The sequence below is a fragment of the Ptychodera flava genome, chromosome 2, assembly GCF_041260155.1.
Source record: "Ptychodera flava strain L36383 chromosome 2, AS_Pfla_20210202, whole genome shotgun sequence".
Taxonomy (NCBI): Eukaryota; Metazoa; Hemichordata; class Enteropneusta; family Ptychoderidae; genus Ptychodera; species Ptychodera flava.
The window spans coordinates 2,975,102-2,997,279 of NC_091929.1; the positions used below are offsets into that span (position 1 = coordinate 2,975,102).

The window sequence follows — 22,178 nt, forward strand, 5'->3', positions numbered from 1 at the left end:
ACCGAGACGACCATGGAACAAAAGGCATGCAAGCGTTGCGACTCTGTCCTATTTAACTCTGTGACTCTATGGAGAAAAAAAAAATCGAATTTCGAAAAACTAAGGCGGTAAAAAGTTTGTAAACGAAGAGCTTTAAAATGAACCGCCACAAGTGGTATATCAGAAAAGAATTGTAAGAGTTTGAGAGTCCGATTATTTGTCCCCGAGGTTCATTCTACCTTAAATAGCACTAAGCTTACTGTAACACAAAGGCAAAACATGACTACACACGAAATTGTGTTAAAAACTCAGAAACAGAAGGCGTAATAAAACTGAAAAAGCAAAAATAACTGCACAAAATGATAAACAAAAGATCTTATACACAATATTACAATATACCAAACATGAACGAAACACAGTGACCGACAAAAAACATAGATTTACTCAGAATCTCTCTTCCTACAAATCTAACAATCATAGAAATGAATGCTCTTTGCAAATGGCTTGAAATTAATTCCAACACCAAAAGGTCCAAACAGAATCAATCTCCTACAAGACACAAATTCATACTGAGAATGAGACTCCAATACATAATACGACGAAAAAACTCCAACGAAATAAATCCAAACACAAGTCTACACGGACTCCAGATATGCGACTTTTTCCCATAAAACTATATATGTTTAGAATGGCCTGATTCAGCACTTCCAAAAAGTGTAATATTTTTTTGGTTTCATCATTAATAATTAAAAACAGAAAGCGAAACATTACCCCTACCCCTTATATTACACATGGATATGTGGCATACCTTGTATTAAGAAAACAAGCTCATGCACCCGCTAAATCTCAAGACACATACTTTTAATGTTGTTTTTCTTGTTTATTGCACTGAGTTCTTCCAAACCATATTTAAATACCTTATGAAAAATTGGTTGGAGGAACGGGAACTTAATTATTTGGTTTGAAATTTAGCAAATTTTACGGTTTACGGTCAATGGCCGATATAAAGTCTAATCGACGTTCGAATATTAATTTATCCCCATTAAGCTATATATCAATGAAAAGGCCATGATCTTGGCTTTCTAAAAATGTAACGTTTATAGTAGTTTATTGTTTCTGTTTCCGTCGAGCGGTAAATATGTGACCCCTACCCCATTGTTGAAATCCAAGATGGCGGCCAAGATGGCGACAAATGAACACCATGAGACAATATTTGATTTTGGAAACATCAAAATTAATTAACTATATATAGATCCTAATGTAGGTCAAAAATATATCTATGGGGTGCATGGGAACCCTACCTTCCGACCAGACTATCATAAGTTGTAGGTAGGTTATGTGCTCGTTGACACATGTTCACACACGTTACTTGTAAGTTACTCATAACTGGAAATGCGTCGATACAATTTGCTAGCGTACTCAAAACGTATTTTTAACCTATGAGTACGTTATGAATACGCTATGTGTACGCCAAAAATTGAGAATACATCATTAGCTCAGCAAGCCAGCGTTTTAGAGAAATTTTGATACGCCAGCAGACACTGGCTAAATCGTCAAGGTGTGACCGGGCCCTTCGGTTTTCAAATGGAACTATGTGCGTATTGACTTTTAAATTGTGATTAGGGCAAGTCTTCGCGAGATTGATCAAAACTCTTTATTCCTTTTGTAATTCTTCACAATTTATGATGTTTTGGTGCTATTTTCTTTTAAAGACATAGAAAAGTAGAAGACAATGATACGGGGATTGTTTGTAAATGACAGAAATATAAACTAAGACTGTTAGAAATGGCGGTGAAAGAAAGATCGAAGCGGTAAATTGATCAAGATAATATGTTTGGTTGATGAAGTGATGGCCAAAGGTGAAAGATGATTTGTATTTGTAGGCCACCGTAGACGTTCCACTTTTCCTGATATTGACAGTTTTCATTGGATACTTAGACGAACCGTCTGCTCAGTCGTATGTGGACGTGCAGTTCCAAGCAGTTTCACTTCCCCTCGTGCCCTTTTTGAAATATTTCTCTTTTGCTAACGCCCATTGTTTGTTTTACACGGGGTGAACTTTTATCTACGCTTTTCCCTATAAAAAATAGCAAATTGCATACTTTTAAGTCAATCGGACGCACTCTGGTCATAATTGGTACTTGCACACAGTCGACGTTGCAACTGTTCCATATCAACATCACCTGGAGTCGTCAAAAATAGACAGATATCAGGTAAGCTTATCACAGAATATATTGGCCTGCTGTATATTTTTCCTCGTAAACAGAGAAGCAAGCTCAATGAGCTTTTGATTTTAATCTTAAAGAGATTAAAATTAATTTCGAGATATCTCTGTGGATAAAAACACTTTCGGGCTACGATATTTGCATTTATACTAAAGATACTTTGGAACAGATGCAGATAAAACGTCATCTGTGCCTAAACTGACTTCATAATTATTTGAAAATGTGACTTTAACATTATTGGTAGTGTAAGTTTTGTAAGATTTTCAATTATCTTCGGGAAATTTCTTGTTTTTGATTTTATTATCTTACTAGAGGGAATATGTATACCGCTCCTCATTTCAGTACGTCTTATGAAATTCAGCTTTTATGTTGCAGCAGTAACATTCTTGGTATGGGTTGAAGATATACACTCAACTTTTGCGCTTTTTGCATTTTTTCTATTTCAGAGAGATGTATCGGCTGTGTGTTTTAATTTTTCTATCATCATGTCTATCATCGCTACATGGTAAGCGCAAACTATTTTTCTGCGCATGACTACGATTTTGAGACTATTTCGATATATGAGGTAGAAACTAAACTAAAGGAAGTCAAGATAGCATTCTGTGTTTGGATTCTCTGTCGTGAATGTATCGGATTAAAAATAAAGAAACGAAGTACTAAAATTGAAAGAATGATGTGAAATACAGAAGGATCAGTAAGCTTGACGAAAATCCGAGTGGCTACCATGTATAGCTTCCACTGTCATGAAGTCAAGAGGATGCTTAGCTGCTTCACACGATTTGACCTTTGCGTTGTCGTTCTGAAATAAATTTTCTGCAAGCACACTATCTTCCATGTATCTGTGTCAAAATATTATTTGACCAAATTCTATTATTATCTACTCTGCAATGTCTTATGAAGAGAAACCATTCTGAAATACGGGTTTAGAGACAAGCTACACTTGAGGCAATCTTAACAGTGCACTTTTGTTGTAGCTACAGCAACTGTAACATGCTTTACATTGCATGGTAGTCAAAGGCAGTTACTTGGTGAAAAGTTGACTTTGCTGTAAATGCAAGGAGAGAGAGAGAGAGAGAGAGAGAGAGAGAGAGAGACTATACTCCCTCCAGTCCCTTTCCTTATTCTCTAGCTATATTCTCCGTCCTTTACCTTTCGAGCTCTGAACATCGACGAAAAAGGATGTGACGAAGACGTACACGGTGTTTGTTTCGTCACATCTGACGACGATGCATCATGGGAAGACGCAGTGGCTCGATGTGTTGAGCTTGGTGGCGAACTTGCCGTAGTGGAAAAGAGCACTTTGAGACAAGCGATGGATCGACTGTTGAGAAGGTGGGTTTAATTTGCCATGCATATGTTTACTGTTTCACAGAGAGAGAGAGAGAGAGAGAGAGAGAGAGAGAGAGAGAGAGAGAATGGCACACATATGTCAACAGGCCGTCGGTTAGTTTATCGGTCAGAGTTCAGTAACACTGAAGGAGAGAATGTCAAACTTCTTCTTTTCACTTAATGGTATTATTGTGGTTCACAATGGCATAGCGGATAAACTTCGGAAAGCTAAGATTATGAAATCAGATTTACTTTTCTTCCTTTTCTATGCCTTTGCATACTTCGGTACAATGACGAATTTTGTACAAACAATATCCCTTAGCATTGATGGCGTGGCAATGTTAATAGTAATACCATACAAACAATGATGAAATGGACTATATAAAGCCGTAGCTTTTGATAATAAGTTTCATAAGATTTAGAAAGGATTACAGTATATTTTATTCTCCCTATAGTACATTACAGTACAAAATATCAACGTCGCTAAACGCATCACAGCGTTTACAGTGTGAACAATACGTGATATTGTTTTGACAAAGGGATATCTTATCTGGACAAGAATGAAGTTGCCAATTATAACAGTTTGATTTACAGATGTAAAGTTTGTGTTGACATGTTCATATTCAATTCTAGGCATTTTGCCAAGATTGTTGAGGTAGCACGAGGAACTGTATTATTATTAACAACGAAACATAAATAGTGTTATATATATTTCCCAAAATTATACCACTGTGAAAATTTGAATAATTTATCAATCGACAATTTCCACAAATATACTGGAAGAGTTCGTTTTTCCTATACACCCAATTTCAGAGGGATCCCTCTATGGATTGGTCTTCACGAATTAGCGGTGGAGGGACACCCCTATTGGGTAAATGGTAACATACTCGGTAAACACAATGGGAAACGGAGCTATCCATGGAACGAGGACGATGATAATTCTGACGAAAACGATTGTGTGCTAGCCGTGCCTAACGCCGAGATTGGACAGTTTCTATGGCAATATGCAAATTGTCAAGACACCTATCGGTACCTGTGTGGAATAAGCGATCTTGGTTAGTAATTGATTGAGTGATTGATTAATTAATTGGTTTATTTATTTATTCATTCATTCTTTAATTTAACTATTCATTTATCTATTTATTTGATTTGAATACCTCTTATTGTGATTCCTCCCACAAATTAACCCTTGTGATAACTTGCTTAATATTTATTAACTTATTTATTAAAAAAGACGATGTTAATGAAATACATAGCGATGTACATTCCAAGATATTTGTGACTGTATTTACTGCATTGCTTGTTCAAATAATAATATTATAAGGCATATCGCTTACAGCGGGAATTGTCGTGTGGCAATTGAAGTTTGCTTCGAAAAAATAAAACTGCTCCGGCATTAGAAGGTTTTTCATCACAACAAAAGCAACCACCACATAATTGGAAATGTGTCTTTGGTTAATCTCTTATAAGAATACCAATACATCCTCAGTGCCCCCACAGTGCTGCAAAATCATACAGCGTATCGTGGAAGATGTTTCTTTGATATCATTAGCTCTCTTTCAAACATTTTTAAACATTTAAACATGATTGGACGACAGGTGTGCTAATCAAAGGGGCGACAAATTTCCCGTTCTTAAAGTGCGACAATTCGAACTGCATTCAATGGGCTGCTGGGGACAGGTATGCCAGGAAAAAGGTTGAAAATTACCCCTACAAGAATCACGTAGATTGGAATCTGTGTCAACCGGCAGCAGACCAAAGGAGCACGGAAAAGAGTCGACATTTTCCGTGCAAAAGAACAGGGATTGCAATGGCCTTCAACGGGTAGTTAGCGAAAGCTTTACCGGAAAAAGGATTAACAATCTGCCGTACCTAAGGGCCGTGAAATTGAATGACTCTGAGCGGGCAGCTTGCGTTAAGTGCCCGATAAACAGCTGACTATCTTCCGTACATAAAGTGCGGGAATTGCAATGGTCATATACCGGGAGAAGCCGACAAGTATGCCGCTGCAGTACTACCAACCTCCCGTCAGAAAAGTAAATTAAGACAAAAATGTACAAATTTAATTTTGCCTCTACATTTGACGCGGATAGTAATATCTGGACCTGCCAAACATCAATTTAGATTATTTTTTTATTTTAAACGAAATTTACCATTCAATGAGTCAGCACAAATTAAATGACGCAAATACCTATTAATGTGTGGGAGTGGCACAGTTCCACGGGGATTTTAATATCTTCCCCGAGGCGGTTGACGGTCGTGCCGATAGAAGTTTTAGAAAGTCCCGATTGTTCCTGAGTGGTCAACCAAGTTTTGACAGAACCGATGTATGTTTTCGAGTATCAGCAATTAGGCGACGAATGTGCTCGATAAAGGTTTTGCAACACCGATCACTAAAATCGGCGAGGACTAGAGAGTCAGGCGGCTGGAATTGGCGATAGGTGTATCCGCGCGAGAAAGAGCTGACAATTTTCCGGACATAAAGAACGTGAATAAGGATGTCAGGCGGCGGGAGCATGGCAACTGATTGTCCGGTAAAAGGCTGACAATCTTAGGTACCACAAATACGGGTATTTGAATGTGGGATGGCGGTGATTGGATAACAGGTGTGCTAATTAAAGGGCCGACAAATTTCCCGTACTTAAAGGACGACGATTGGAACTGCATTCAATGGGCTGCTGGGGACAGGTATGCCGGGAAAGAGGTTGAAAATTTCCCGTACAAGAATTACGTAGATTGGAATCTGTGTCAACCGGCAGCAGACCACAGGAGTGCCCGGAAAAGAGTCGACATTTTCCGTACAAAAGAACGGGAATTGGAAGGGCCTTCAGCGGGCAGTTAGCGAAAGCTTTACCCGAAATAGGATTAACAATCTGCCGTACCTAAGGTCCGTGAAATTGAATGACTCTGAGCGGGCAGCTTGCGTTAAGTGCCCGATAAACAGCTGACTATCTTCCGTACATAAAGTGCGGGAATTGCAATGGTCATATATCAGGAGAAGGCGACAAGTATGCCACTGCAGTACTACCAACCTCCCGTCAGAAAAGTAAATCAAGACAAAAACGTACAAATTTGATTTTGCCTCTACATTTGACGCAGATGGTAGTATCTAGAACTATCAAACATAAACTTAAATTAATTTTCTATTTTAAACGAAATTTACCATTCAATGAGTCAGCACAAATTAAATGAAGCAAATGCCTATTAATGTGTGGAAGTGGCACAGTTCTACGGGGATTTTAATATCTTCCCCGAGGCGGTTGACGGCCGTGCCGATAGAAGTTTGAGAAAGTCCCGATTGTTCCTGAGTTGTCAACCAAATATTGACAGAACGGATGTATGTTGTCGAGTATCAGCAATTAGGCGACGAATGTGCTCGATAAAGGTTTTGCAACACCGATCACTAAAATCGGCGAGGACTAGAGAGTCAGGCGGCTGGAATGGCGATAGGTGTATCCGAGAAAAAGCTGACAATTTTCCGGACATAAAGAACGTGAATAAGGATGTCAGGCGGCGGGAGCATGGCAACTAATTGTCCGGTAAAAGACTGATAATCTTTGGTACCACAAGTACGGGTATTTGAATGTGGGATGGCGGTGATTTGATATCAGGTGTGCTAATTAAAGGGCCGACAAATTTCCCGTACTTAAAGGACGACGATTGGAACTGCATTCAATGGGCTGCTGGGGACAGGTATGCCGGGAGAGAGGTTGAAAATTTCCCCTACAAGAATTACGTAGATTGGAATCTGTGTCAACCGGCAGCAGACCACAGGAGTGCCCGGAAAAGAGTCGACATTTTCCGTACAAAAGAACGGGAATGGGAAGGGCCTTCAGCGGGCAGTTAGCGAAAGCTTTACCCGAAAAAGAATGAACAATCTGCCGTACCTAATGTCCGTAATATCTGGACCTGCCAAACATCAATTTAGATTAATTTTTTATTTTAAACGAAATTTACCATTCAATGAGTCAGCACAAATTAAATGACGCAAATACCTATTAATGTGTGGGAGTGGCACAGTTCTACGGGGATTTTAATATCTTCCCCGAGGCGGTTGACGGCCATGCCGATAGAAGTTTAAGAAAGTGTCGTATTGCTCCTGAATGGTCAACCAAGTCTTGACAGAACGGATGTATGTTGTCGAGTATCGGTAATTAGGCGACGAATGTGCTCGATAAAGGTTTTGCAATACCGATCGCTAAAATCGGCGAGGACTAGAAAGTCAGGCGGCTGGAATTGGCGATAGGTGTATCCGCGCGAGAAAGAGCTGACAATTTTCCGGACACAAAGAACGTGAATAAGGATGTCAGGCGGCGGGAGCATGGCAACGGATTGTCCGGTAAAAGGCTGACAATCTTCGGTACCACAAGTACGGGTATTTGAATATGGGATGGCGGTGATTGAACGATAGGCGTGCTAATTAAGGGGCGACAAACTGGAAGTGAAAATGGAACTGCATTCAATGGGCTGGTGGTAAACAGGTATGCCGGGAAAGAGGTTGAAAATTTCCCGAGCTGAGCTAAATCAAGCGAGACCAATCGGAGTTTTAGTAAACTACCAAAGAAGCCTCTCAGTTGGCTGGCAGGTACTGTGGCGGTGACCCTTGCCCCGAGCGCGGTCGATAGATACCATTAGCACCGATGCGATATCACAGCTAAGAATTACCGTAAAATTGCGCGCGTATGGTTCATAAAATTGTCCCATCTAGTGCGGGTCTTCCAAAAAATCGTGAAAAACTATGTCCTGATCGTGTCCGGTGGCTTTACTTTGTGTCACTTATGTTAACCTTTTTTAAATCGGGTCAAGGACGTACGAAGTGATATTGAAAATGCGTCAGTCGAAATCACGTGGAGCCAATATCTAATTTCCGATTTTGATTTGCTGTTAACATGTTGCATAACAAGAAGTTTCGTCATTGAGGTCGCTACTCGTATTCAGGAAAACCAACAGCAAATTTAGTATTTCACCCAATCCGTAATTCCCATTTGCATCTGATTACAAATAAGGTTGGCCGCTAAAGATACCGCGCTGAACCTCGCGAGTACGATGTGTCTCCTAGAAATATGATCACTGATGGCATCAGTAACATCAGTCGTAGATTGTGACCACTTCCTATTTAGAATAACGGATTGATATATTGCCAGTGCCACACATGGGGCAGAATATGCTTACCTTTCTAAATACCTGTCGAAATATCTGACATCATTCCTTAACCAGAGGTCCATACATCTTTCTTCCATGACTTCGACTGTGTTTATATGTGTACCTCCTCTTTATTAATAGTCTGTGCTATCCTGTGCCGTGTTTTGCTGTGCTGTGTTTGTTCTCTGCAATAACTATGTAACGTGACTTTTGATCTATGATTTTTTATTACGGATGAGAATGATTGCTATTAATTTCTTGTACGTCTGTTGTTCATCGTGCAGACGAAAACGCCAGGGATAAATTGAAGAATGAGCAGGACGCCATCGAAGCTATGCGATCAACCGAAATGCATTCAACATTCGCCATCATTGAGAAAGAAAATGAGGTTATTAACTTTGGTGAGTATTTAAAGGGGCAAAGTTGCGTTTTGTTAGCGCTATTTTTGAATCTTGTGAGATTTGGTATTATCTTCTATATGTCAGTCAGTCAGATTTAGTCAGACCTTTGTTTACAGCCACCGATTTTGAATATATCCATCGTATCGTCGAGCGAAAGCTTTGAGGTAATGAAGAAGATTTTAGCAACAGAGACACTAAGTCAGATGTACAAACATGATTTAGCTTTATTTATACGAATTCAAAAGTAAATGATCACGACAAACAAAATTTGTCTGTCTTTCTTTAAATTTGACAATCGAAGAAAGCAAGGTAATTGAGGGAGACATCATACCAACTCCAGAACAATGGAACAAGCTGGATCAAGACTCTATAAGGTGAGAGAGAGAGAGAGAGAGAGAGAGAGAGAGAGAGAGAGAGAGAGAGAGAGAGATAAAAGCCCTGTATAGCCAGCAAGTTTGACAGACAACAGACTAACAGTGAAATAAGAGGGTACAATGCAGAAATTTAGAGACGACAACGGACGCTTGGCATGTTCCAAAAAGGCGAGCGAAACAAGTGACAGCGACATAGCTCAGCAGACTTTTTGGTAACATGGTTGCAGTGAGTCCTGTTTTTTGGCTATTAACGAGAGTGTTGAAGCTTTTCCTTGATGTTACGTTTACAACACAATACAACCTTTGTAATGATTTTCACATTACATGATTTATTTTAGAAAACGAGGAGTGATTAATGATCCCGCTTATCTGTGGCCTGATGGGATAGTTCACTACAAGTATGAAGTTGGTAAATTCAGTAGGTATCCTGCAAATGCCATGTTCAAAACCATCAGCTTTATCACATAAGGTGTTTGCTTGTGCAAACTCATCGACGTAAACGTCTGATACGCACAAGACATGACGTCATCGAGACCTGAGGTTGATACTACAGGTGCTTTAGTCGTTTGAAAATGACTTTCTCCTAAAATTCTACCCTTGACTCGACCAACTTCGAAAATTCATGAATGTCATTTCCGATATCTTCTCATGTACTTCGTTTAATTCGGTGGAATATCTTTCAATTTTATTGGCAAATATTCCATCATTAACTAACATTGTCTGTGTAGTTGAACGAGATATATACAGATAGAGCTACCAATAACCTTGCTGTGTTGTGTTCACCTGAATTATAAAATTTCAAATGAACCGAAATGGAGATGAAATTGTTTTGTCGTGTTATAAGTGACTACCGTCGTTGGCGGCAAGGTCTGAATATTTTTTCAGGTTTTGATATTCTGTAAGGAAATAGTCAAATAGTCGAAATAGCTATCAAAAAGTTCTAGCAATTACATTACAATGCAATACAACAAACGAAAGCATTTTAAGCTTAAGATTCGTCAATTCAGACGTTTAAATACTATAACAAGCAGTTTGCTGCTCATATCAACAACGTACATTAATTTTAATACGATGCGATACTGTCACTTTCACATTTCAAATTTCACCGAAGAGTTTGCAAAACTTGCAACAACCAAACAATTATTGAAATCGTTTTGCAGGGTTATGTTAATGTAACGAAATGATGAAAGTATTGACACATCAGATAGATAAGATAAATAATAATGGTTATTCTATTAATAAAAACAGCATCTGATGAGATCAGAATGATCGAGGATGCCATAGAGACAATCCAGAACGCTACGTGTATTGATTTTAGACCGCGGCAAACAGAAGATCACTACGTCAACATCACTAAAGATGGCGGGTAAGAAAACCAGAAGAACCTCTTGCAATATTACAATGTGTCTCTTTACAACTTCAAAAAGAATAAGTATAGGCGTATTTCAATATTCGAAACGGTATATAATCCAAATCATGTATTCATATTGTGCTGTCGTGATTCAATAACGAAATGCTCCACATCAAACAACGGCATTACATCTCATATTAGATTTTATTTTCTACAAATAATAATGTGACATGCCACACATGCTTGTTGTGTTATCGACCTAAACACAGGTCGTGACTTGATTTACGGATTAGAACGAGAAAGGCAGAACAAAATAACTGCAAAATATATCAAACATTAACTGCTATAATGTTACCCTAAACGATTCTTGTTGTTTATTTTTAACTGTAGTTGTAGATCGTACGTGGGTCGTGTACCCGTCCTACAGGGTCAGTTACTATCCCTGGAAGAGGGTTGTTTGTACAGCATCGGTGTACCGATTCACGAATTCCTTCATGCGCTGGGATTCTTCCACGAACAATCAAGACCAGATAGGGACGATTTTGTTGAAGTCAATTTTGACAACATACAAGAAGGTGACTATGATCGTAAATCAAGCGATATCGTAACTTCTATCATTGTATATATCATACCATATATTCTATCATTGTCTCTGAAAGTAGAATAGAATTGTACAGAGTCGATCTATATAGATATATAAAAGTATAGATTGATGGAAAAATGTGAGCTTTGGAAGGAAACCTTATACATACATACATACATACATACATACATACATACATACATACATACATACATACATACATACACGTACGTCCGTACGTACATACATACTAGTACGTACTTACATACATACATCAAAGTGTTAAATCTAACTATCCCACTGTCTCCTTTTTCGCCTATTTTTACCAGGAAAGGAACATAACTTCAATGTCAAGCCAATGACCACACAAGGTGTCCACTATGACTATGGCTCAGTTATGCATTATGGTCTATATGCCTTTGCCAAGGACAGGACTGTTCCAACTCTCATCCTAAAGCAAGAACACAACGCTAATGTCGGTCAAAGAAACGGACTGAGTGCTTTTGATATCGATGAAATAAACCGTATATATGACTGCAAAGGTATGAATTGATTTCAAGATAAAATAACCCGATTTAAATGACGAGCTAAAACAGCACATACCCGCAAGAAAAAAAAATTGACAAACGCATTTGCAATTCAGATTCCAGCATCATAAATTGTGCATAGATGTATCAAAACTAAAACTGCAAAACCCTCTCTTGAAGTCTTCTTCTATTACCAAACGAAACCAAAAAGCTTCACATATTGTCGTTGTCAGGTGATGAAAAGGTTAAATTGCTACCTTAACCTGGACCATCAAGAAATAGAAATCGGTTGTAAATATCAAAGAGAGAGAGAGAGAGAGAGAGAGAGAGAGAGAGAGAGAGAGAGAGAGAGGGGGGGGGGGTTGCTGCACAATTATAAGAATGTCGACATCACGTTTGTTTATTTATCAGTGCCCGTTGACGGTAACTGGTCTCCGTGGAATGCCTGGACACCATGTCCCGTTACCTGTGGTGGGTCAGTACAGTTACGAACACGGCAATGCAACTACCCGCCACCGTCAATTGATCCTATTGGTCAGCCCTGTTATGGCGATAGCGTTGACACAAGAATCTGTATGAGTATACAATGCCCAACAGATTTAGGTTAGTACATATGTACATCACTAGCATTCTCTGAAACTGAGCAGAGGAATGCAGACTCGTTTGTAACGCACTGTGCGGGTAGTGCGCTTTCTTTCCCATGGACTTCCTGGCGTAGTGTCAATCAGATCGATCAGAAACCTCCCGAGTGCGACAGCTCACAATTTGAAACAGCCGCGAAACATCAACTTTCGTTAGTCCCACAAAGTACGTTGATGATACAAAGTGACCGTGACTATCTAGCAACGTATTAAAGTTGAAACAGACTTGTCATTTTTATCACCTGTATGAATAATCTTGCCTTCATTTCAATAGATTACAGCTGGCTTGGCTGTTACTGGGATGTAGGTAACAGTGAATTGCTGACGTCACTGGAAAATACGAACAATCCTTATCTGACCGGCAACTATTGGGATAGGAATAACCCAGTTGAGGTAAGACAGAAAGCTTTTCCACATTAGAAGTCTGGAAATTTTGGTCCAAGAAAGTGTGTAATGACTGCCCGTAAAACGATTAAAACTGACCACCATACTCTACATTAACCATGAAGTAGAAAAAAGAAGAAAAAACAGCACAGAATTCGTACCAAAACATAATGTTGAAGTCGATACCCAGAGAGGGGATGGGCCTGCAACGTAACGTGTCACTGACTCAAATGGTAAGATTCAGCCTGGAAATTTTGAGCTGAAGTCAATATGTAAATGTTGTTAGAATAGCTGCTGATCGTTGGGTATACAGGTATGGTGTCCAATCCATGCCAAAATTACTACTTTGATTTTGCAACACAACATGCCATTCCGAATTCTATTTTACAATTCAACATGCTATTTCACAACTCAACATGCTATTTGACAACACATCATGGACTTCCAAATCCTATTTTACAACTCAACATGCTCTTCCCAATTTCATTTGACAATTCAACATGCTATTTCACAACTCAACATGCTATTTGACAACACATCATGGACTTCCAAATCCTATTTTACAACTCAACATGCTTTTCCCAATTTCATTTGACAACACATCATGGACTTCCAAATCCTATTTTACAACTCAACATGCTCTTCATTTGACAATTCAACATGCTATTTCACAACTCAACATGCTATTTGACAACACATCATGGACTTCCAAATCCTATTTTACAACTCAACATGCTCTTCATTTGACAATTCAACATGCTATTTCACAACTCAACATGCTATTTGACAACACATCATGGACTTCCAAATCCTATTTACAACTCAACATGCTCTTCATTTGACAATTCAACATGCTATTTCACAACTCAACATGCTATTTGACAACACATCATGGACTTCCAAATCCTATTTTACAACTCAACATCCCATTCTAAAGCTAGCTCTGCGGAGCAGGGCAGTGTTACTGGCTATCGAACAAGATTCAAAATGGCGGACGCGAAATGGTCCCCTCGCACAGAGAGAGAAATGCGAACTTTGCACAAGTCTAAAAACGCAGCTTAGTACATTGTGTATCTAAACAAATGAGCGTGCTCGAAAACTAGATCGATCACGATTATAAATTAAAAATTGCCTGTTTTTGGAAAAGAAACTGCGCGCTGCAATCAGCAGTTTTTGTCTATTGTGCACCGTGCGTGGGAGGCTTATCGTGAAAGACCGAGATTTACTATATGGCGCATCTGATATGGTCCCATCGCATAGAGAGATAGAAATAGGCTTTGTCTAAGTTCAAAAGCACAGCTTAGCTCATCGTGCATCTAGACAAGTTGAGCGTGCTCAAAATAGGAGATCGATCACGATTTTGGGTGAAAAAAACGATTGTTTTCGGTGGAGAAACTGCGTGTTGCAACCAGTGGTTGGTTTTGCCTATGGCGGTCAGCAGGGCTGTGGTGGGAGGCCTTTAGCCGGCAAGGGGTGGACCATTGAGGAGTGGAAAATTTTCGAAAAAAAAATTCCCCACAAATTTCAATAAAAATAATCAGCCAAAGAAACTTGAGAAAAACAGATGACGCACTTAGGTAAAAGGAAAAAAAAATCCGTCAAAATTCTGAAACATTTTTATTTTAGTCTGCATCAGATATACTATGATTCTTTGGCCAAGAAAGGGGGGGGGAGGGGAGATCTGAAGGGTATAATCGTGGCCAGTAAATGAAGTAACTTTTTTATTTTATAACTTTTTGTTTTGTTCATCATATGTTTTTCTTTCACTGAAGTTTGGCATCGTAAAGTAATTCGAGATATAAGATAATATAAAAATCATATCTGTGATATCGATTGTTAACAACTGTATTGTGGGTCTTTACACTATGATTAATTAACAAGAATTCAACAATTCAGGCAGCTTGTATCGGTACATAAAATGGGAAATATTCACCAACCATATGACAAACAATCACTTTCTTTGTATTTCACTATTCAACGAAACTGATTTCCATTGTAATGTTTAAACTTTATTTTACAATTAAACATTACAAATCCGTATTTTTCTTTCAAAATTTCATTTGTACACTTGTCTTGACGGTTGAATACCGTGCGTGTGAAATGCAATAGTGCAGAAGAATACGGATAGCGACATTACAGCGACCTCTATCGGTTGTTATCCACAAGTCTTTCTCGCGAAGTCCGTTCCAACAGAGCTTTGACCCTTGTCTGGCCCCATATTCGTATTTTACATCTCCGCTTGCTGAGGCTTAGTTGTCAGTTGTCATGGCTGCTCGCTACTTATGATAATCATTGAAATGAATCGTTCACGTAACACAGCCTTCATCAGGCAGACCATCACAGAGAAAATACAGCTATTGGAAAGAGAGTTAGAAAGTACCGATCATGAGTATGATGGGCTACACCGAAGAATGGTAACACTGCTCCGGCTTGTTGTTGTTCTGAACGGCACTGGTCATGGTATCATAAATGATGATGTAGTGACCAATCTCCAGCAAGCTGAGTATGAAATATCTCAATTGCAAGCCTGTGTATATGACGAGGGATATTATGTGGAATTAGAAAGAAAAGCGAAACCGTCAAGACAAGTGTACAAATGAAATTTTGAAAAGAAAAATACGGATTTGTAATGTTTAATTAAAAATAAAGTTTAAACATTACAATGGAAATCAGTTTCGTTGAATAGTGAAATACAAAGAAAGTGATTGTTTGTCATATGGTTGGTGAATATTTCCCATTTTATGTACCGATGCAAGCTGCCTGAATTGTTGAATTCTTGTTAATTAATCATAGTGTAAAGACCCACAATACAGTTGTTAACAATCGATATCACAGATATGATTTTTATATTATCTTATATCTCGAATTACTTTACGATGCCAAACTTCAGTGAAAGAAAAACATATGATGAACAAAAACAAAAGTTATAAAATAAAAAAGTTACTTCATTTACTGGCCACGATTATACCCTTCAGATCTCCCCTTCCCCCCCCTTTCTTGGCCAAAGAATCATAGTATATCTGATGCAGACTAAAATAAAAATGTTTCAGAATTTTGACGGATTTTTTTTTCCTTTTACCTAAGTGCGTCATCTGTTTTTCTCAAGTTTCTTTGGCTGATTATTTTATTGAAATTTGTGGGGAATTTTTTTTTCGAAAATTTTCCACTCCCCAATGGTCCACCCCTTGCCGGCTAAAGGCCTCCCACCACAGCCCTGCTGACCGCCATGCCATAGGCAAAACCAACCACTGGTTGCAACACGCAGTTTCTCCACCGAAAACAATGGTTTTTTTCACCCAAAATCGTGATCGATCTCCTATTTTGAGCACGCTCAACTTGTCTAGATGCACGATGAGCTAAGCTGTGCTTTTGAACTTAGACAAAGCCTATTTTCATCTCTCTATGCGATGGGACCATATCAGATGCGCCATATAGTAAATCTCGGTCTTTCACGATAAGCCTCCCACGCACGGTGCACAATAGACAAAACTGCTGATTGCAGCGCGCAGTTTCTTTTCCAAAAACAGGCAATTTTTAATTTATAATCGTGATCGATCCTAGTTTTCGAGCACGCTCATTTTGTTTAGATACACAATGTACTAAGCTGCGTTTTTAGACTTGTGCAAAGTTCGCATTTCTCTCTCTGTGCGAGGGGACCATTTCGCGTCCGCCATTTTGAATCTTGTTCGATAGCCAGTAACACTGCCCTGCTCCGCAGAGCTAGCTTTAGAATGGGATGTTGAATTGTGAAATAGGATTTGGAAGTCCATGATGTGTTGTCAAATAGCATGTTGAGTTGTGAAATAGCATGTTGAATTGTCAAATGAAGAGCATGTTGAGTTGTAAAATAGGATTTGGAAGTCCATGATGTGTTGTCAAATAGCATGTTGAGTTGTGAAATAGCATGTTGAATTGTCAAATGAAATTGGGAAGAGCATGTTGAGTTGTAAAATAGGATTTGGAAGTCCATGATGTGTTGTCAAATGAAATTGGAAGAGCATGTTGAGTTGTAAAATAGGATTTGGAAGTCCATGATGTGTTGTCAAATAGCATGTTGAGTTGTGAAATAGCATGTTGAATTGTCAAATGAAATTGGGAAGAGCATGTTGAGTTGTAAAATAGGATTTGGAAGTCCATGATGTGTTGTCAAATAGCATGTTGAGTTGTGAAATAGCATGTTGAATTGTCAAATGAAATTGGGAAGAGCATGTTGAGTTGTAAAATAGGATTTGGAAGTCCATGATGTGTTGTCAAATGAAATTGGGAAGAGCATGTTGAGTTGTAAAATAGGATTTGGAAGTCCATGATGTGTTGTCAAATAGCATGTTGAGTTGTGAAATAGCATGTTGAATTGTCAAATGAAATTGGGAGAGCATGTTGAGTTGTAAAATAGGATTTGGAAGTCCATGATGTGTTGTCAAATAGCATGTTGAGTTGTGAAATAGCATGTTGAATTGTCAAATGAAGAGCATGTTGAGTTGTAAAATAGGATTTGGAAGTCCATGATGTGTTGTCAAATGAATTGGGAAGAGCATGTTGAGTTGTAAAATAGGATTTGGAAGTCCATGATGTGTTGTCAAATAGCATGTTGAGTTGTGAAATAGCATGTTGAATTGTCAAATGAAATTGGGAAGAGCATGTTGAGTTGTAAAATAGGATTTGGAAGTCCATGATGTGTTGTCAAATAGCATGTTGAGTTGTGAAATAGCATGTTGAATTGTAAAATAGAATTCGGAATGGCATGTTGTGTTGTAAAATCAAAGTAGTAATTTTGGCATGGATTGGACACCATATACAAGGTGAAGGGCTTGGTGATATTGAGTATATAACGAATCGATCTCATGAAAGTTATAGAACAGCCTATATGCAAAACAAAACACTTATTACAGCAATATACTTTTCATTTGCCTGGTTTAAACGATATCAACTGTAACATGTGACACTTTTTGTGTCAGACTTTAATTACTTTCTAAACATTTTAGAATACCTTTCATTCGGCTTGTCCATGCAAAGTGAATTAAAACGCATGTTGTGGACAGTGCTTGTCGTGCTTAATAGGTGAAAGGAACATATAAAATTAGTCAACAGTGGCTTCTTTCATTATTTTAACTTCTTCTCGTTCTTTTTGTTTCGTTCTTTTATTTGTTTGTTTGTTTTTATGATCAGAACTGTCAGTGTATACACAGCTAACACTAGTATGCTTGTATTTGTCTACAGAAATGTGCTTATGCCGCTGCAAGCATCGGCCATGACATATTTGCAATCCGATTTGGCGGGAAATGTTACAGTATGAGCACGGCAGTGGACGGTCTGTTGTACCAAGAAGGTGGAGAATCTAGTGAATGCTATGATGGAACTGGGACGACCGATTCTATCGATGTCTACTCCGTTCAAGGTGAGACATTACATCAAACACAACATTCAGGTTGACAGGATCATTGACTTTTGTGAAGGTATTGTTGTTCACTTGAAATGACTTTAGAATGCAGCAATCAATCGGACAGTCAAATTATCAGGAGAACACGATATTCAGTCATGTACCTATTCGAAAAGAGGGTTTGTACTCTAACATGTCTACGTTTTTTCATAAATGTGTTTGTAAGCGTTACAAGGGAGGTGGGGAGAATGGTCTCAATGGAGTGTCTGCAACACGGCGTCCAGTCCATGCCTGGCTGATATCAGACGTGGACAACGAACGAGATATCGAAGTTGTGAAACAGGAATTTGTCAAGGTGAAGATGCTGAGATCGAAGACTGTCAAGAGACGTGTGAAAGTCAAGGTAATGACGTCACACATTAAGTTTAACCATAAAGACGAGTGATGCCTTTGGTTGTTCATAGTTTTGACGATGGCGTGATGCCGTGCTCCGTCATCTACAGGTTGTCACGTGAACAAAACTAAAGCTTCTCCAAATTCACAAGATGCGGTGATAAATATTTCAAAGAGCACAAGAAAGATAGGTGCAGCTACTAGGAATGAAGAATTGTATTTTGCTGAGTGAGTTTTGTCACGCGTTTTTGTTTTTTAACATATTTATATTTACTGTAAATGTACGCAACAGGATGCAGTATTCCTGTTTGGATCACAGCTAATTTTTAATGTATCATCCGGTTCTTTTTGTCCTGTCTTTATAATGCGATGTCATGTACAACTTTCAAAATCGTGCCAAAATGCGTCGTCAGCATAATCTGTTTGATTTTAAATACCAATGTTATTTTTAAAAACCCAATTTTATTTCCGACAAGAATTCAGTTGTCAACGATACCATTGCATATTGTACAAAATATGTTATGTTTTGCAAAGGTAATTCTTTATATTTTAGCGCTCTTCTGTTTCGTAGAACAAAAACTTCTAAAACAACACGCAAGTGACACACTACCCCGAACTTCGCCATGCAATGATGGGCGAGATCTTCGTGTATCAGACAATTACTTTTCAAGGAAAATGTGATAAATCCTATCTTACATTAGGCCTATTATGTGTCATGTTTCTGCAGACAAATGGCTATGCATCGACACAGATCTATTCGTCTTTGTGATTGATAACCTGTTGTCATGGGAACAGGCTCGAACACATTGCGAAAGTATTGCACCTAGTTTTCAGAGCGACCTCGTTGTCATGGCAGACTATACAATCCACGTGCAGATTCAGAATTTCATCGCCAGCGAGCAGAGCTTGCACAATCCGCCAAAACGTGGCTACTGGACCGGATGTGACGACATTGACGAGGAAGGGAACTTTGTATGGGTGAATGGAGCGCCCGTTGACATGGAGACCACGAGTTGGTGGAGAAATGAGCCGAACAATAACACTAAACGTTGTAGAAACACTGGTCAAGATTGTTGTCAGTTATGGTTAGTTTACACCTTTCAGTTTTGCTTTTGGAATCATTAGATGGGGGGTCGCTTCAAAATACTTAATCCTGGCCTATAATACGGGTTTACTAATGTAATAGCCAACAACTTCTTTCAAAACTTCCAGACTTTCGTAACATCAACGATAATTACTTAATATACGTTTCGCTATGTATAAAGTGATATGCCCAAATTTGGTCAGCAGGTAGGATTTTCCAATTATTGGACATTCACGTCATTTTACATCACGTGGCCAAGCTTTTCGTAATTTCACTTTTCACTTTTACGTTGCACACATTTCTCTATTTTGCGACCTAACCCACACTACATTGTCTTCGTAGTTGGCCTGCCATGGCAACAGCCTCATTTCGTGTGACGTCGCCAAGAAGTACGTATTAAAGAAATACGAAGCTCTAAGAAGACATCCAGTCTTCACAAATATCGATCACTATTATCGTATATGAATTTCTATGTGAATCACAGCAGCCGTGGTGAAATGTTTTGCACCCAGCTTTGACTTGTGGTAAATCATGGAATTACGATAAAAAGAAAGTTTTACAGCTAAGAACGCTGATGGCGGACGTCTTCACTGGACACTGCTATTTAAAGTTTGCACGTCTGCTTGTTGAGCACACTGCGCCATTGTTGAAACAATCTCACATCTCAGAAATTATAACACGTTTCCCTTGCAAACATTTCTCACTCAGAGGCGATGTTGTATCAGTATGTCATATATGCTCAATTTTTTACAGGCAAAAACGACGTACAACATTACAATTCAACCTAGATGACGACTGTTGCTCGAAAGAAAAAGGATCTGTTTGCCAAATACGTAAGTCAGATTACTGTGTTGATAATGTGTTGATAATTAGAGACGATGACACCGCGAAGGACAACGACGATGAACGTTATTGTTTATAACTATGACGACGACGACGACAGCAGCGGCGATGATGATGATGATGATGATGATGATGATGATGATGATTTTAATTGTCTTCAGGTGGTTTGCACTTTGCCAGTTGTTAAGCTAGTATTCGCCTGCAAAGTGAAAGACTTGTTGCTCGATCATTCTTCAGTGAAACTTTCAACAATTCTCTCACTAAATGCAAAATTTGGAACTAGAGAAACAAAGTACCTAACAATTACCTATTTGAAATTCAAAACGTCCGCCATCCTTGTCTTAACTCTATGGAGAAATGAGCCTTTCGATTTCAAAAGACCAAGATGGCAAAAAATTTTTCAGACTCCAAGAGCTTTAAAATAAGCATTCCCCTCCCCGGCCCAATGCAGTTGACTAGAAAAGTGATGGAAAAATTTGAGATTCCGTATATCCGTCCCCAAGGCTCATTCTACCGTAAATTTCTAGTAAATAATTATTTTATTCCATAGTACCGCATGAAAACTTCCGTTTTTTTAAAGACATAGATTCGTTCAGTCTCTTTGAAAAGCCCTTAGTGTGTACATTGTTCATAAACTCAGAGTCAATAGTTTGGAACTTCGTTTCTGTTTCAAACAACGGACTGGCATCAGAGTTGGCGGTTTACTTGTGTAAACTCGCTTAAAGATAACCTTGTGAACTTAGAATTAATGAAAAAAATCGGTTTGTACATTTCTACAGGCAACTACTGTCACCAATTGTGAACGACCGGCGATGGGAAAACGACCTTTCAAGATCATAATGTGTGATGTCGGTATTGAAGTGAATCAAACTTACATTACTTAGATTACAATCATTTTAGACATTCCATGTATGTAAATGTATACTCAGCAGGCTGTAACATAATAAATTCGTTCTAAATGTTGCCTATTTACGGTTACCTTATTGGGCACAAACTTTACATACACAACAATACTACCACTCGAGTACACTCAAATTAAGAGTTATGAATTAATGTCTTTATAATTTAGCGGACATAGCAGAATGAACGTTTTCAAAATATCTGTTCTGTCCAAAAATACCTACTACGAAAGCTGTATCGAGTCTACAATCTCCAACGGTAGAAACAACACCCACGGCCCACTCATTTCACAATTAAACTTAATGTCTGACAAACCCGATCACATTCCGCGATTCTACTTTCTCTCATTTTCAGTCATGACGCGCGTTTCTTGATGTGAAAATTACCTGGTATATGCTGTGTATCGTCGTTGGTGGCGTTATTATGCATCAGTTGGATATGCATGTCGTAAAATTATGCCGCAGATCAAATTTTCCTCTCACAGTTTGAGTCTGTCAATGTACGGTGTTTTATGGACGTCACCTTATTATCAAGGTTTTGCATGAAGCATGCCCAGTGAGTACCGTGTCTGCCCTGTGTCACTATGGATGTGTTACTACAAGCAACAATCGATAAAAGGAATAAGTCAACACAAAGGATTCGTTG

The 22,178-nt window shown here is 38.7% G+C and overlaps 1 protein-coding gene across 1 annotated transcript; it reads left to right on the top strand.

The window, feature by feature from the left end:
• Positions 1 to 2,087: 2,087 nt before the first annotated feature.
• LOC139151447 (zinc metalloproteinase dpy-31-like) lies at positions 2,088 to 21,596 on the top strand. Its single transcript, XM_070724270.1, has 17 exons — positions 2,088 to 2,192; positions 2,651 to 2,709; positions 3,362 to 3,536; positions 4,347 to 4,588; positions 8,960 to 9,076; positions 9,378 to 9,450; positions 9,789 to 9,868; positions 10,699 to 10,816; positions 11,192 to 11,376; positions 11,714 to 11,926; positions 12,323 to 12,514; positions 12,827 to 12,945; positions 18,154 to 18,331; positions 18,540 to 18,716; positions 19,434 to 19,791; positions 20,544 to 20,623; positions 21,413 to 21,596. Exons 2-17 carry the CDS (start codon positions 2,655 to 2,657, stop codon positions 21,433 to 21,435), a joined length of 2,385 nt encoding a protein of 794 aa, XP_070580371.1. The 5' UTR covers positions 2,088 to 2,192; positions 2,651 to 2,654; the 3' UTR covers positions 21,436 to 21,596.
• Positions 21,597 to 22,178: the final 582 nt, after the last annotated feature.